Source organism: Trachypithecus francoisi, unplaced genomic scaffold (genome assembly GCF_009764315.1).
Source record: "Trachypithecus francoisi isolate TF-2019V2 unplaced genomic scaffold, Tfra_2.0 Lachesis_group9, whole genome shotgun sequence".
Taxonomy (NCBI): domain Eukaryota; kingdom Metazoa; phylum Chordata; class Mammalia; order Primates; family Cercopithecidae; genus Trachypithecus; species Trachypithecus francoisi.
This window is the reverse complement of record NW_022681474.1, coordinates 19,066,923-19,084,502: the sequence shown is the minus strand read 5'-3', so window position 1 is coordinate 19,084,502 and position 17,580 is coordinate 19,066,923. Positions and strand designations below refer to the sequence as shown.

Genomic DNA, 17,580 nt, shown 5'->3' with positions numbered 1-17,580 from the left:
AATCACTAACGGCTAGGCAAGCAGGCCAGGGCACCACACAGAGCTAACTGGCCCTGGTCATGTTGGATTCTGTGACATTAATCTCATTAGCTCTAACTTGCTGTGCTAATTGCACCATTAGTTGGGTGCCTTTTCTTCCTTTGGTTTAACAATGAACGGATCATATTACATGAATCCTAGCTTCTATTTTGGTGAGTGATAATGCTTCAACCTGTGAAAATAACTTTGCCGTTTGCTTTGTAGGAGTACAGGTAGAATCCGAATACAGCGATACATTTACTGACCTGACTTTTTTTTTTTTTTTTTAGTTACCTTATCCCATATCACACAACTGGTCCTCAGCCATAACAAGTTAACAAGTAAGTGATGTTTCTCATTTTTTACAGTTTCTGACATTTAGGTAATCCTATGGCACTGCTGAGTCTGTTATTATTTCCTTGGAAGAAACTAATGACAAATGATTGTTTGCAGAAACCTTATTTTGGTGACACTAAGATGAGAATATTGTCGTCTTGTATTTTGTCCTTTTGTGGTTAGCTCTACTTTGAAGATTCTTTTCTTTTCTTTCTTTCTTTCTTTTTTTTTTTTTGAGACAGGGTCTCACTGTGTTACCCAGGTTGGTCTTGAACTCCTGGGCTCAGGTGATCTTCCTGCCTTGGCCTCCCAAAGTGCTGGGATTACAGGCATGAGCCATGGCGCCTGGCCTGAAGATTCTTTCTTATCATGTTTATAAATCAAAGAGAAAAAAAATGGCATTGTTTCTCTAAGTGGTTCCATTCAGAGATAGTAAATGCTATGGTGACCTGAACTGCCAGACCATTGGTGAGCATTTCATGAGAAAAACTGACTTGAAAGCATTGAAAACTTGAAATGATTAGAACGAGTTCTTCGTTTTCATTTATATTTCCTCCTCAAAAGGAAAAGGTTTAACTGTTCAATACACTTTCTGTCCCTGATTGATGGGGGAAAGATGCAAAATTGTGTACATGATATACCTTTACATCTGTATTTTTTAAAATTTTGAGTCTGGCTTCCCCAAAAGAAGAATTCTGCTGGGCATCCATAGAGCCCCACAGAAGCATCTGCTTAGCGTACAGTAGGATGAATGCCTGTTTTTGTATGAATATCTTGTGTACATCATGGGCCATTTTCTTCATAGAGCACTGGCTTTAAAGATTCTTTTTTTTTTTTTTTGAGGCGGGGTCTCGCTCTGTCGCCCGGACTGGAGTGCAGTGGCCGGATCTCAGCTCACTGCAAGCTCCGCCTCCCGGGTTTACACCATTCTCCTGCCTCAGCCTCCCGAGTAGCTGGGACTACAGGCGCCCGCCACTTCGCCCGGCTAGTTTTTGTATTTTTAGTAGAGATGGGGTTTCACCGTGTTAGCCAGGATGGTCTCGATCTCCTGACCTCGTGATCCGCCCGTCTCGGCCTCCCAAAGTGCTGGGATTACAGGCTTGAGCCACCGCGCCCGGCGCTTTAAAGATTTTAATGGCAGGGACTCACGCTCCTTTCCCGTTCCTAATTGACTGTCAGTTCTCTTTGCTTGCCATTTTTCCTGCAGACTTGAATGATTTTCTAATCATGTGGCAAGAATTTGTTAAGGAGCTTTCCGAGTCCAGTGAAATTGAGCAGAATGTCATGTTGAGGGATTTATGTCGTGAATTTATGTGTGTATGTGTGTTATATACAGCTTGAAGCACAGAGCTGTTGATTATTGAGAATTAAGAGCGGCAGTGAGGTCCCCTCATGCGCAGGAAACAAGCGGATTAGTTCGTTGTTAGCCAAAGCGCGTATTTGTAAGGCAAAGGCAGAGTGATGACACAGTTGTCCACCTAAGTAGTGGTGGCCACAGAAGCCAAAAGTGAGACCTATAAATCTTGTGTGGTCATTGTTGTAACAGATAATTTATTGCCGGTTCCATCGTTTTTCTGGGATGTGGTCTCGTGGTCCACAGTGACCCGATTCTCAGTTCAGAAGGGATTCGTGGTTTGTTTTGAAGGGTGGGCCACATGATTCCTAAGTCCTCCAAGATTTGTGAGCAGTAATAACTGACATGCTCTGTTGTGTAGTTTATTAAAGTATTTCTTAATTGCTAAGCTTATCATTGTTATAACAATGATATCTTGTTTCGCTTATCTTGTGCAAACCAGTTTACACAAGAAAGCAAAACTGGCCAGGATCAGTGACTCATGCCTGTAATCCCAGCACTTAGGAAGGCTGACGTAGGAGAATTGTTTGAACCTAGGAGTTTGAGACCAGCCAAGGCAACATACCGAGGCCCCCATCTCTACCAAAAATCAAAAAATTAGCTGGACATGGTAGGTGCACCTGTGGTCCCAGCTACTCAAGAGGCTGACCCCAGTAGGTCGAGGCTGCAATGAACCAGATGATGACACTGCACTGCAGCCTGGGCAACAGAGGGAGACCCTGTCTCTAACAGTAAGAAAGCAAAACCTTTATTTCTATTAAATCCTTCATTGATCTCTTCTTTGAAAACATCTTTCAGATCATTTGTAGTTTATTTCTTTTTACAGGGGTCAATGGATCAGTTTCTTCCTCCAGGCATTATACTATTAGATTAATTTCGAGGGGCATATTTATATGTGGAGTTACATTGTGTTGGCCATTCAGGAGACTGACTGTGAAAGAATCCAAACTTTATATTTCTTCTGCCTTGCCAGTTTTTTTTTCCTTTTCTTCACTCCATTTGAGACACTCTTGACCTAATCCAGTAAAGTCTAATTAATGGTCTTGGTAAATTCTGTTTCAAGCCATCCTGAGTAGTATCAGTGACACCCGATCTGTTTCAGTAAGGTCAAATTTGCATCCTTTACTATTTTTCTGGCATTTAAATGAATGACTTTGCTATGGTTTTTCAAGTGTTTATAGTAAATATGTCCATTTGATGGAAATATAAATATGCATTGAATGTAAGTGGCTAGGCACACCCTGCTGTCACTTTTTATGGTAATCAGTGTCTTTCACTGTCTGTTGTTTTTAATAGGGACCAGCTGATAACGCCACATTAAAACCACAGGGACTCAAAAGATAACTCCCCCACCCCCTCACCTGGCACTGCTTTTATCTTGCAAAAGTATTCGTGTTTTTCGCTTAGTATGCCAATTACACCGTTCTCTGACATTTCCACTTATGTGCTCATGGAAGGAATGAATGGTTTACTCAAACTGGGACATTGATTTGGGGACACTGTTGACTCCACTGACAAGATCTGCAGGGTTATTGAAACAGTGTGGCACGGGGTTGACTTCCCTTTTCTTGCCAGTGGTTTTGGCCTTGACAAGTCCACCCAGGGCAGTAAAAGTGAGGCCACAAGGAAGCTGAAAGTGGCATCTGTGATTCTGAAATTCCTCAAGAATTTGGGAGCAGAAATTCCTGAACTTTTCAATACTGCAGTTCATAAAAATATTTATGTATTGTCAAGCTAATTGCTGCTATTGCTTCAAGACTATTATGGTGACACTATTTAAATTTAAACCTGGGGGCTTGGGGCAGCATTGATGGGTTTTTGAAGTCAGCGGGGGAATTAATCAATCTGTCTGTAGCAACTTTCCTAGATATGTACATATGCATGATATATTTAAGGAGACAGGAAGAATAGTTGCAAGTGAATTTTTTTCTTCCGTCTTTTTGCTATGAATGGGCAGGTACTGACTTTGAATGCAACAAAGTCATTGGCAAAGTCAGAATGCAAAGCCATCCTGGCCCAATGGGAAGAGTTTCAGATTAAAGATCCTTTTGGAAACACTGCTTTCTTTGAGCACCTGCCTGTGATGTAGTACGCACCTGGCAGAAGGCTGGCTCGCTCTTGTGCACCTGCTCTCTCTCTCTGCCTTTCAGAAACTGCTCTAATCTGTCTCACATCCCATGCCAGCCTCTCCTCTTCATATGCTGCTCTAGGAAGATCTATCATCTTCTGTCCCCCCGTAGCCCTGCCTCTGGGCCCAGGATCTACTCCTGTCTGCCTCTCCTCCTGCCTCCTCCTCTCTACCAGCCTCTCCCCATCCTCTCCCTGGGGCCCTCTGGCTGCTCTGGCCCATCTGAAGCCTTTCCTCTCCAAACTGGCTTGTATGTAGACTCTTTAACTCCAGCATGGCATTCCCTGTCCTTCTCTTGCTTTGTGTTTTTTCTCTCTGTCCAAATAGATGGTAAGCTTTTGTGGAAGCAGGGACCATTTCATTTTCTTCCTGAATGCCTGTAGCTGGGCACTTAGTGGCTTCCCTGTATAAACTGAGTGTTCACTGCTCCCAGGAGGTATATGAATGACAGGGAAGGGCAGAGAGGAAACCGCTGGCTGGAGAGAAAGTGGGGAACATTGGGACCAGACGGTTTCTTTGGGATTAACTGGTATGGGGACTTGAGTAGATGTGGCCGTCACAGACTTCAGTTTCTTACTCATTGTGTGCTAATTTCAAACATGGTAGAGCATGAATGCTCTAAAGATACATGACCGTCAGCCTGGGCAACATAGCAAGATCCTGTCTCTTAAAAAATGAGCCAGGCATGGTGGTGCACCCGTGTAGTCCCAGTTACTCTGGAGGCCGTAATGGGAGGACCACTTCAGCCCAGGAGTTTGAGGCTGCAGTGAGCTATGATTATATTACTGCACTCCAACCTGGGTGACAGAGCAAGATCTTAGCTAAAAAAAAAAAAAAAAAAAAAAGATATAACCTTATGTCCAGTAAATGATGACTGTCTCATCTTTACAATCATAGAGCCAAGAATGATGGGCTGTGATATGTGTTACTCAGGCACACAAGGGACTCGCAGCCAGGGAAATTGGTATCATGACCACTCAGATGCGTGGGAAGACAGCAGTGTTGCCAAAGGTCATCTTCCTGTGTTTCTTTGCTTTTCCTTCCTGCCCCGGCCTCTGTGGTTACCTTCCCTTTCAAGCCACTGTCGGCTGAGTCTTTTTTAGTCTGCTCCTTAATCCAATTCCCAGGTTTTATGGTGTTTGGAAGTGTGAGCTTTGTAAATGCTTCCCTACTGTTATTTTGTTTTTAAAAAGGAATTTCTTTTGGGGACAACCATTTTAAGACTTGTCCACTAGAGGTCACTGTTGAGACACATATGTCTCCTCCAGGTTTTGTACGTAAAGATTAGAAACCAACTTTGTTGTCATGTCAATTTTTTGCAGGCTGTCCGACCCTGCACCACAGGGCGTGTTGCTATTGCTGCTTACACAGTGCAGTTTTTACCGTATTTAAGGTAAATCCTTATAGAAGGAGGTGTGCTGTGTTTTTTGTTTTTCTTCTACCATGAACATACTCAGTTTCACGTATCATTATTTGGTGTTTATTATGGCTACTTTCTCAATTTAGAAACATTTTTTTTTCCTCCAATATCCTTACATTGAAAGAATTATACTGCTTTACGTAGTATTTTGTATTGGGCATATGTGAGTTTTTTTTTTTTTTTTAAACCTGCAGAAGAAAGTTTGAAGTATTTATGTATGTAACCAGATTTTAATTCAAAACTATTAAAATCAGGAAAATGTGTATTTTGTGCATATTTATGCTGATTCACATACTGCTCAATTCCATTGTGTTGGGGAGAATATGAAATGAATGTGCATCAGGAAATGAATTGCATTCTGTACCAGTGATAAAACAAGCTCTGGACCTTACTTTTTTAAGTGAAGTTTTCCTTAAGTTTTAAAAATAATTTTATTCCAACAGCAAAACCCATATGTAAACCTTGCAAGCACCTTAAATATGGCAATAGGTTTTTTTTCAAAGTTTGTGACCCCTCTGTGTTGAGGATTAGACATTCATCATTTTGTGCAAGAAATAACCAAGGATATATTTTTGCTCTGTGCAAACATTGAGGAGCTGACATCTATGTAAAACCTTTCAAAAGTGTGGGTCTCTGAATGTAATTGTTTAGTTTTATACTTTGAACTTTTAACTGCCATGTAAAGCCTTTTCCTGAGAGATTGGCAGTTTTGCCTATAATTTCAGATCTTCACTGTGATCATATCTCATCATTTAATGCATCGGAAATGGCTAGGCAGGTAGTAAACCTAAGTTTTATGGCAAAATATGGGTTTTTAAAAAATATGCACTATTTCCTATTAGTTATAGCTTATGTACGAATTTATAATTATAGCAAACAAGAAATACTAAGATACCTTCTTTGGTGGTTTCAATATATCAAAGATAATATTCTAAGTACATAGAACTTAATACTTTTAAATTTTATGCAGATGTATATTTTATCTACCATAAGTCATATTATAAACAAATTAAGCAGCATATTTCACATGAAAATGCTACATTCTTAAAATCTGTAGATCCAATTATAATGAAGAAAATTTAGCAGTTTTTAAACAGCATAATACATTGAAACCTTTTTATATAGACATAATAGATTGTTGGGATGATTGAGAAGAACTAACTGAATTCCTGAGGGTGACCTTCACTGCTCTTCTCAGACCTTGCTGTTCTTGAGTCTGTAGTTATTCCATCCTTCATAGATTATTTGTCTTGCTCTATGCAAAAGTTCTTGTGCATGGCTTGTATGAAATTAAACCATGAGGGGGGGAATATGTAAAATAAATGGTCTCTGTGTCATGAATTTCTCCTGTGACAGTAGCAAAACAACTTGCTGTTTGCATTTTAACAGAGTGTAAATGTATTTATAATACAGAAGCTTTGATCAATAACTTATTTTTTAAATGACTGCACATTTATCAGTTCACTTCTGTGCCATCATTAAAAGATGAGAGTTAAAAAAAATTTGCATAGTGTCTTTGAATCCAACAGCTATTAATTAAACAGTATCTATCTGATGGTACTGGTAGTCAGGTTACCATAAAAAAATGACTGGCAGTTGGGCATGCGTTGCTGTTTTTGGCTTTATTGAGTGAGCACCTGAGATCATCCTATGGGAGGGTCTGTTGACCCAGGGACCCGGGACCAGTGCGGCAAGGCCAGCGAATGAAGTCGAAGAAATGTCCTCCCAATGGCATCTTATCTATCCTCAGCTTGTAGACTGTGGCCACCCCCCACCCCTGTTCTCTTTATTGTCAGGCCTACCAACCAAAATGTACCTGTTCCAGAATCCTTTTTCTTGAGGTCCTGTTCTGTGCTAAGTGGAAGCTAGCTAACATGTGAATTCCTCCACAATATATTTTTAAATGGAACCACCCCAATCGTGAGAACTTCAGAACGGTGGCAGGCTGTGGAGAAAATAAGACGGGGGAGTGTAAGCCTGTCACTTTCCAACTCATAATTAGCCCATGTGTGGGGCTGATCCTGAAAAAGGTTTCTTTTGCTATTGATGATAGAATGTCTATCAAACAGAATTGATTTAACAGCAAAATATTCTACATAGATTTTCAGTTGTTGCACTCTCTCCTAAATCACTTGGTGTGTGTGTACATGGGAGTATGCGTGCAGAATGATAGAGGAGATATACTAAGAGGTGCGATACTTAGGTACATACATTCTTGTAGAGCATCTCTTCTTTTTTTTATGTTTTTACTTTTTAGAGGTAGTGTTTTTATCACCCAGGCTGGAGTACAGTGGCACAATCCTAGCTCACTGTAACCTGAAACTCCTGGGCTCAAGCAAGCCTCCTAGATGGATGTGCACCACCACGCCTGGCTAATTTGCCCAGGCTGGACTCAAACTCCTGGGCTCAAGTGGTCCTCCTGCGTTGGCCTCCAAAAGTACTGGAAATATAAGCCACTGTGAGCCCCTGTGCCCAGCCTTTGTAACTTTTCTTAAATCACTGATCTTTTTAAATAATAGAGTGAAAACTACAATCCTGATTCGTAGAGAAGTGCACGTGATGGTTGTAATTTCACCAGAGGCCCATTGTGTTCATCCTTGAATTCTTTAGAGGTCCACGGAGCTCAGATTTAGAAACTCCAGAATCGGATGAAGATAACACTAGCATGTTTGCATGCAGTGTGGACATAGTGATGTTATTTTTTTGTTTGTTTGTTTGTTTGAGACAGGGTCTCACTCTGTCACCCAGGTTGGAATGCAGTGGCATGATTTCGGCTCACTGCAACCTCCATCTCCCAGGTTCAAGCGATTCTTCTGCCTCAGCCTCCCTAGTAGCTGGGACTACAGGTGTGCACTGCCACGCCCAGCTAGGTTTTGTTTTTAGTAGAGACGGGTTTCACCATGTTGGCCAGGCTGGTCTTGAACTCCTGGCCTCAAGCAATCTGCCTGCCGGCGCTCCTTTTTTTTTTTTTTTTTTTTTTTTTTTTTTTTTTTAACAAAAATACAAGAACACAAATCCACGTTTATTTATTGTTTTTTCGTTAGTTTAAATCCTTGAGGGGTACAGCATCACTCGGATTCTGTGTCCAATGGCCTTCGCAGGAAGATTGCTTCGGAATTTGGCACAACCATGCCACTGTTTCCATGGCCCTCGTTACCTTTCCCCATGACTCTGGTTTATTTGGTTTGCCGCCTGGGTCACCGTGTTGTTCTTTGCTTTGTATACATAAGCGCATCTCTTGCCCAAATAGATTCTGTTTCATCTCGGGCATAAACACCTTCAATTTTAAGAAGAGCTGTGTGCTCCCTTTGGTTCCGGAGACCCCGCTTATAGCCGGCAAAAATGGCCTTGGACCACAGCCTTCCAGACATAGTTCCTTTTAGAAGTCCCGTTCCCAGCAGGCCGGCGACTCGCCGAGGTATAGGAACAAACCTACTTCGGTAACTTGCCCCCAAATTTCAGCAGCAGGCGCTTCACTCACCTCCACAGGCGCGATGCTCTTTCTTAAAGGAGATGCTTCTTGATTTGTATAAAACTTCAGATGATTTTAAATGTATCACAGAACTCATTCTTGATGGCTTCTTAAAAAATGTTAAGTGCCACCTTATTACTCTGCTCAAATTTACATTTTGTTAAATAAGAATTTGTAATCCTGGAGCTCCCAGGCTTGAACAGAACGTGCGTGTGGGCATGTGCACATTTTTTTTTTTTTTTAATAGAATACCCTCCCCATTTCCATTTTTCTTTCTGTTCATCAGTCAGCCTCACAGGCCAAAACCGCTCAAATACAATTGATAACCAGTTAACAAACTCACTGACCTTGCGTTTTGCTGTTTTCAGTCTGAACCCTCTTTTATCTAATTTTTTTGCTGTTTCTTGAGCTTTTTTCCCCCTGCCTATCTATTCTTTGTTCTAGTCTCCTGATTTTTTTTTTAAAAAACTGATGTTCCTACCCCTGTCTCTGAATTTGGCTTATCCTTCAGAAAGTTGAGATGGATACTCATCTTTCTCTGTGAAGCCCTCCTTTTCATCCAGCTGAAGCAGCACTGTGTGCAAAGAAATACCAGGCGCCCCACAGCCTGTGGGACCATCAAGAACAACACCTATGCGATAACTTCAGCAGGAAGTGAAAGAGGAAAGAGTGAGTTTGTTGACCTCTCCACTCTGTATCACGTGGAGGAGACAGGTGTAAAGCGGTTAAGTGACCAGAACAAGGTGGCGATGGAGCTTTCTGTACGGCTTTCAAGTGGCTGCTCCACCGTGTCCCCTGCTATCTCTGCAAGTGATGTGTGTGTGCGCTTGACGTCCCATCAGGTCAATCTAGGAGCTCCATGGACGAAGCATTCCTGTGGCTCTGGGTCCTTACTCGTTCCAATAGCAGAACAGGGAGAATTCCTAAGGTTAAAAGCCATAGCTGGGTTAGTTCGAAGGGAGTGATCAAAGCTCCCATGTGAATTTGGTGGATTTTCCTAGCCCTGGGCCTCTTCCTTCCCCTCCCCTTCTTGCCCTCTTCATGCAGTGACCCCAAACATAAGGTCCGGTAGGAAGAGAAGCCGTCCAGTTGTGGCCTCTTGATGGCTTAATTCCGGTTTTTGTTGTTGTTGTTGTTTTTATTTATTTATTTATTTTTGAGACAGGGTCTCACTTTGTCGCCCAGGCTGGAGTGCAGTGGTGCAATCTTGGCTCACTGCAGCCTTAACCTCCAGGCTCATGTGATCTTCCTACCTCAGCCTCCTGAGTAGCTAGGACTACAGGCATGCACCACCATACCAAGCTAATTTTTTGTAGAGGTGGGATTTTGCCCTGTTGCCCAGGCTGGTCTGAAACTCCTGGGCTCAAGCAATCCACCCACCACAGCCTCCCAAAGTGCTGGGATTACAGGTGTGAGCCACTGCACCCAGCCTAGATTAATTCTTAATTGTAAAAGAAGACAGAAACTAATGGCAAAACGTGCTTTTCCTGTGTGTATGTAAGAGAGTACAAGATAGAATGTGACTTGCTTACTGTCTACCTTGTAATGTTAATAATCCAGGCTTATGTGTAGATATACATTCATTTATATTATACATAGTAAAGGCATGTACTCATCTGAAAGAGCCTAGAGCACTCCTTTTATAATACTGAGCTTGCTTTTCTCCACTGATGGATTGAAGTTTTTTTTTTTGTTTTGTTTTGTTTTGTTTTGTTTCCATATTCTCCTTCTCTGTCTTTCCAGTGTTTTGGAATTTCCTGGGCATTTTTCCTACCCTTCGTTTTCTTACCCTTCGCTGGATGTCACTTCCTCCCCAGGCCACTGAATGCCATTTGCTTTCCTCTCAGCGCTGCTTCTCCCTCCCAGCTCCCCAATTAAAGCTCTTTATTGATGTATGGCTTTGCTGGAGGGGTAGCGCATCAGAACTGGAGTGCAATTTAGAAGCAGTGTTCCTGCAAGAATTCAGAGTTCATACGTCCTCCTGAAGATGCTTTGGGAGTTAACACAAGATTCGGGCATTAACTAATTTTTACATCCTCAGAGGAGAAGAAATCCATGCTTGTCAGCTTTTTAGGAAATTTGTTTGGTTAGGCATACACACTTTTTATAGCTCAGGAACATATATTTTTGCATGTTTGGCTTTATACTCTAAAATCGACCTTATTACTTGCCTATACCTTTTTTCCTCTAATTTTCATGTAACTGATTTTTCACATTGCTGCTGAAAGAGTAGGACCACTGTGTTGCGGTGAGTTAAGCCAGGGGATATTTTTGTTTACTAAAATGACTTAGGCTATAGAATCCTGAGGCGGCTCGTAATAGCATAGACTGAACATGTGCTTTGGAGCACAGGTCCTCAGTAAATACTTGTTGTTTGTTAACCAAAAGTACATCACCATTGTTATTTATAAAGCCAATAATATTTGGAGGACGTTGGCCTTTCTTGGGGTAGTTGCTTAGATATTTTGCTATTTTATGTTTACCTTGAGGAACATGTAGAACCTTTTAAATGAGAATTTGCTTTACTGTTTCATAAACTTTATGTTTTTAAATAACCTAGAACTACTGTAATTCACTGCTTTAATAGCTGCTTTGGGGGAAGTCCCATAAAATCTGTGAAGCCAGTTATCATTGGTATACTTTTGAACATCAAACTCTTAGGGTCATATGTAATTAGTTCATTATCATCCACCTTGTGTTTTGGGCCAGAAAACAAAGGTAATTAATCACTATAACTGCAAATGACCTTTTTTTTTTTTTTGCATGTAAAGTGCTGAAGTGTAATTATTCCTACGCGAGAGTGAGAAGATTCTTCTTTATGTGTAACTATTAAAATGGCATTGAGAACTATGATTTGCTGAAAGAATCGGCATGTATATAATTAGTCTAGACGCCACCTCTGTGCTATGAATGGACTCATGTTCTCCAGTTATTATGGCTAGAGATTAAAAAGGCTGTGCTTTTACTTTGACCATGGATGCCCTAAATCATATTTCAGCGAGTTTCTGCTAATTTGATTTTTTTCCTCCCTTGCTTCATTCAGGCCAAAGGGGGGCACTTGTTTTTCGGTATCATATCATCAAATGCTGGGGCAAGGAAGTTTTTAGTAATTTTTCTAGTAACTTGGTTGTAGTAATGTAATATGCTAAGTTATCTTACAAGCTAATTTTAATATCTTCTACCATCCTCTGTCCTTCTATGCTTTATAAAAAAAAAAAGCTGTAGAAATATATGACATTGTGAACATCTGCCCAGGCATTTTCGTTTGTTATAACAACAGACAAAAACCTCTTTTTTTTTTTTTTAATAGCAATATATCAGGTTTTTAGAAGCAATGGTACTCGGTTTCATTTTGCTGTGACTCATGCCATGTGGTTTATTTGGGGACTCTTTGGCCTGAGAGTGGGTGGCACTTTTGCATCCTGGAAATGGGCACGAGACAGTAATGTTGCCTCCATTGCAGCACAAGGGTGGGCATGCCCCTTTGCCACCTGCCGTCCTGGTCCTGGCTGTCAGCAGTTGCCTCACACGAAGTATCTGCCCTAAGTCCTCCTCTTCTTCCCTTGCTGTAATTCACAGTCCGTCACTGGAGGCAGAGGTTGAGCTATCAGTTTACTTCTTTCAAAGAGGCTGGGTCCCCTGGCTTTCATGCCCTGGGCCAGCCCTAGCTCAGGAATCACCAGCTCTAAAAACATCCTTTGGTGCTTCTGCAAAAACAATTGGGTGTAGTGCAGCCCCCAACTCCCCAGAAGTTTGGTGGAGATGGTGGGTGGAGGTCACCTCCAGATTTCATGCCTGTGGTGCGGATGGAAAGCGTCATGTGTTCGGAGCAGCTTCTGGCTTCCTGGCAGCCGTGGGTGTGCGTTAGCATGGTGCAGGGTCTAGTGCTGCCCTTCTGGAGCTGAAGAGGACCTGGCTGTCGCTGGTAACCATATGGCTCTAAAGACCAAAGTGTGACCCCCTGACCCTCCCGTGGGCTGCACCCAGGCAGAGCTCCTGTCCTTATGTTTTTGCGTGGCGCCTGCTGCTCCCAGAGTCTGTCGTTCCTTGCAGCTTTGTTTTTTTGCCTCAAGGACCACAAGATGGTTTTGCTCAAAAAACCCCCATATCAGCTGCACCCTAATCTGTCTGTACCACCCAGCATCCTGCCGTTAGGGCTCAGTGTTTTGAAGCCGAGCAGTAGACCAGGTGACATCTCTTTGTATGACTACCCTTGGTCATGATGAATTTGCCACTGAGTGACTTAATTCCGTGTGCTAGGGAATTCAAGGCTTTTCTCCTCTGGAGAGTTGTGCATCTTAATACTGATCTCACCATAAAATCCTGCGTGAGGAGGCAGAAGTTGACTAGAAAGGGTTTGATGGTGGCACCCACGTTGAACGTGTTAGCTACTTAGAGTATCATTTGTTTCACTTGTCATCAATCCCCAGGCTCAAGAGGCATCTTCATTTGGATCAGATTGATGATTATACTCACTGCATTATCGCATGGGGTAAGGGACGTATGTGTTGGATTGATAGTGGTGATGCTGCCAATGAATTGAAAGTTTTCTGAGCCAAAATATGGTTCCCAGACCAGCGACATTGGCATCGCCTGGGAAGTTGTTGGAAATTCAGAGTCTCAGGCTTTACCCCAGACCTACTGAATCAGAAACTCCGGGATACCCCTCCATCTGTGTTTTAACAAGCCCTCCGGTGGTTCTGATGTCTCTGTGGTTTGAGACCCACTGCCATCGGGCAGGGCTGTGTAATAGAACGTTCTGCAGTGATGGAAACGGTCAGTATCCCTGCTGCGCAGTAGTGGAGCCACTAGCCACCACATGTGGCTGTCGAGCTCTTGAAATGGTGCTGCTATGACCAACAGTAGCATTCATCATTTTATTTAATTTGATTAATCTAAGTTTAAATTCAAACAGCTGCATATAGCTAGTGGCTGTCCATCAGATCGCCCATCCCCAGAACATACCCGGCTAATTATTATTGTGTAAACTCCTAAAATGCTTTAAGTTGTAGTTGTGGAATTATTAATTTTAGATCATAGAGCAGAATCTTCCTTACTGAATTCAACAGAATTGAAACTGCGATTGTTGTAACAGTAGGTGATCTGGATTCTTCCTGTGGAGGGGAGACAGTTTGCGGGCTGCTGGCCAGTTGGGGGAAGCCTATTCTTGAGCTGATTGATTGTTGATTTTGTGAATATGCATCAGCGGTGCAGTCCCGGGTGGCTCGTGCCTGTTGCAGATGTAACTGATGGCCAGAGATACATGTCCTTTCAGGAGAAGCTGTTGCTCAGCTCAGGAAGGGGTGTCGGTATTTCACACAGATGGGCTTTGCTTTCTCCAGCCTGTCCAGCAAAGTGGAGGTGCTTCTGGCCAAAGAGAAGTGAATGAGCCCTTTGGGCACTCTGGGCCGCTTGTAGAACCTTCCAGAAACAGTGCGGGTGGAGACGGGGGTGCTGAATTGCCAAGTCTGGGCTGGCACACGAGATGGACAAAACTCTTGAATCACATTCGGGTTCTTCAGTTTAGGAGGACCTGAAGGAAAAAAGGTCATGGCGGGTGTGTTAGGCGGAACTGCTGCAAAGCCCAGAAGAAACTTTGAGATTAGTCTCTGGGGTGATGTGACCACATCCTTGTCACCTTTCCAAAACACCAGCAGCGGCTCTGGGACGAGAGCGTCGCCAGCAGTCCTGTGACCCTGCGGCTAGAGTGGAATGTGACATTGAGGGGCCAGGGGATATCTGAGTTCTTTGGGACTGTTCCCCCAAACCTAGCAACTGAAGTCTCAAAATTAAAGCAACCATCTTTGGCGAGGCAGAAAATGATACTCAATTCTCTGTCAGAAGCAAAGTTCTACATGACTATGCTTCCTAATTGAGGGCCCCATTTGTTGAATTATTTAAAGCCATGTCATTGATTTTCATAATCCATCTCCTCTTAGAATCGTAGAACGTTAACACGAGGTGGAAGAGACCTGGGAAATGGTCATAATCCAGCCTTCTTATTTTATGGAGGCCCAGAGAGGTTATGAGTTGAGTGAGGGCACACACAGCACTGTAGGGTCAGGGACTATGTTGCTCTTTAGTTCCTGTGGTGTCATAGGTCAGCTGGGGTCATAGATCAGAAGCTGGACAGATTGATGAAAAAGGGTCGTTTCAAAGACATAAGAAATATACTGATGCACACTGTTAGGTTTTAAAATGCTTCTTGCTCATGCGTCCTATAGATATCTAGAAAATTCCAATAGAATATTTTGATAAAATATTGCAGTGGTCTTTTTGGAATAGCTAAAATTGTTCCCGCCCCGTATGTATAGGATGTAGTCATGGCACAATTCGTATTGCTAACTGGGTTATTTTTTCTGGAAAGTTTGGTTGCGAGTAGTTTATTTTCCAAGCACTAGGCCTGTTTCAGTTGATTGACTTTGATACTGTGTCTTTTGTAACTTACTTTCTTTAAATAACGTGCCTCTTCTACTTTATCCCCAGAGTATTGAGATGCTGTGTGTGCAAGTATGGCACTGTGCACCTATTCAGCATTCTCTAAATATTGGTTCAAAGAGTGAATACCATCCCATCCAGAAGGGTCTGCATGTTAATTTCTTTAGATTTTCACTGTGGCTGGGGGTTTAAAAAATTTCTGTATATTTAGGGAGCATATTAGCTGTGTATTATTTTTTTTCCTCACCTAGCTTGAATGGAGTCTTAAACAAAAAATTCACATGCTCACCGAAAGGCTGGGAGAGGTTTGGTAAATTGAATATGGGGTTATTGTTTGCGTTCACAAAACAAAGCCCTAAATCACATTTAGCATAATTTGTGGTTTTAAATTGGACTGATTTAGCAAGGAGAGTGAAATAATCTCTCATCCTGTCAAAAAGGCGATACCTTTAGACCAGCATTTAATTGTATTGGCAGAGTAACTTCGGGAAGACAGCAGTAATTCTGGCCGCATTATTCTTGGCTTGTGGCTAAATTGAGATCATCATTTTCTCCTGGTTTCACTAACTTTCGTTATTGCTCTTCAAACTAATCAGATGAATGTGGTCTTCGAACTAATCAGATGAAGGCTTAGTGGTCGCTGGAGGGTGGACGGGAAGGGATGAGGTCTATGGGCAGCTGTGCTGTATATACTTCATGATCTCGGGGGAGAAGATGACATCCCAGTGACCCAGAAGGCACAGCCTGGTGATTTTCTTTTCTTTTCTCTTCTTTTTTCTTTTGACATAGAGTTTCACTGTTGTTGCCCAGGCTGGAGTGTAGTGGCGTGATCTCAGCTCACTGCAACCTCTGCCTTCCAGGTTCAAGCAATTCTCCTGCCTCAGCTTCCCGAGTAGCTGGACTACAGGTGTGCACCACCATGCCCAGCTAATTTTTTCTTTCTTTTTTTTTTTGTAGAGATGGGGTTTCACCATGTCGGCCAGGCTGGTCTCAAACTTCTGACCTCAGGTGATCCTCCTGCCTCGGCTTCCCAAGTGCTGGGATTACAGGAGTGAGCTACTGCACCAGTCCAGTCTTCTTCTCTTCTCTAGATAGAGTTTCACTCTTGTCACCTAGGCTGGAGTGTAATGGCATGATCTTGGCTTACTGCAACCTCTGCCTCCCAGATTCAGGCAATTCTCCTGCCTCAGCTTCCCGAGTAGCTGGGATTACAGGCGTCTGCCACCACGCCCAGCTAATTTTTGTATTTTTAGTAGAGTCGGGGTTTCACCATGTTGGTCAGGCTAGTCTTGAACTCCTGACCTCAGGTAATCCACCCACCTCGGCCTCCTAAAGTGCTGGGTTACAGGTGTGAGCCACCGCTCCTGGCCCCGGTGATTTTCTTGGTAATTACCTACACACAGTGAATACCATTCATTTGCGCAGAAGTGTTCCATGGACTGTGCACCTAAGAAAGAATGTACATTTGCAGCCACATTGTACAGGTAGGGTTTGTTTGCATTCCTGCAGGTATCCAAGAGGGAGGGTTCTGGAGGAACTTTGAGCTGTCTAGATTACCCGATGAAAACCTGTTCTTTTCTCAGCAGCCACTGCAGGAGCTCACCCAGGGGCTGCTCACTAGACCACTGCTCCCTGCCCATGTGCCCCAGTTCAGAGTAATCTGTATTCTTCACAGTCCGTTCTTCCAGTGAAAGCATCTCTTTTACCTTTCACCAAGCCTTACCTCTAAAAGAATAGCCAGCGATACCTTAGACATTTCAGAAATGAGCAAAGTGCCTGTCCCTATACTTTTGTTCCCCTGGGAGTTATCAACTAGTCTTCTTGAAATGGCTAACTGCTTAAATATTTTAGATGTACATTTGGCATTTTACACACACCTTTGTGGTGGTTCAAATCACAAGTGCTCCTGGGTCTGAGTTTAGGTCTGACCGCAGGAAGCAGGTTAGTTTCCTGGCCTCCTGGGGCACCCCTGGAGGAAGCAGATGGAATAGGAAGTAAACTGACCGATAAGAGACATCACACTTTCTTGGGCTGGGCTCCAGGCCCCTGTTCATGTTCTTAGTTACCTGGATAGTCTTGGTATCAGAGTTTATGTGAACCATGGCCAAGCTTATCACCCACAGATATGTTTGTAGAAAGACAGAATAGCAAATGGGATAGATGAATTACAGTCTATGGAAACTCCTTCTGCTACCAATTTATAGTTTGTGCTTTTGAGATGAAGATGCCTTTGGCTTTTACATTTGTATTTTCAAGTGTATATATGCTGGGGAAGGAGGAACCTTTCAGATCTCTGATGGCTGATTTTCACCTTGGATCTGCATACTAGAATTCATAGCATGCTACTGAGTTGACTTTTTGTATTTCTATATAATACCAGTGTATCGATCTGTTGCTAATCTGATGTAACCTTT

The 17,580-nt window shown here is 42.7% G+C and overlaps 1 protein-coding gene across 1 annotated transcript in view; it reads left to right on the top strand.

The window, feature by feature from the left end:
- RSU1 (Ras suppressor protein 1) overlaps window positions 1-17,580 on the top strand; it is a 257,697-nt gene that overhangs the window by 34,336 nt on the left and 205,781 nt on the right. Inside the window, 1 exon segment of the mRNA XM_033209683.1 lies at window positions 309-359. Coding sequence (XP_033065574.1) covers window positions 309-359 — 51 coding nt within the window.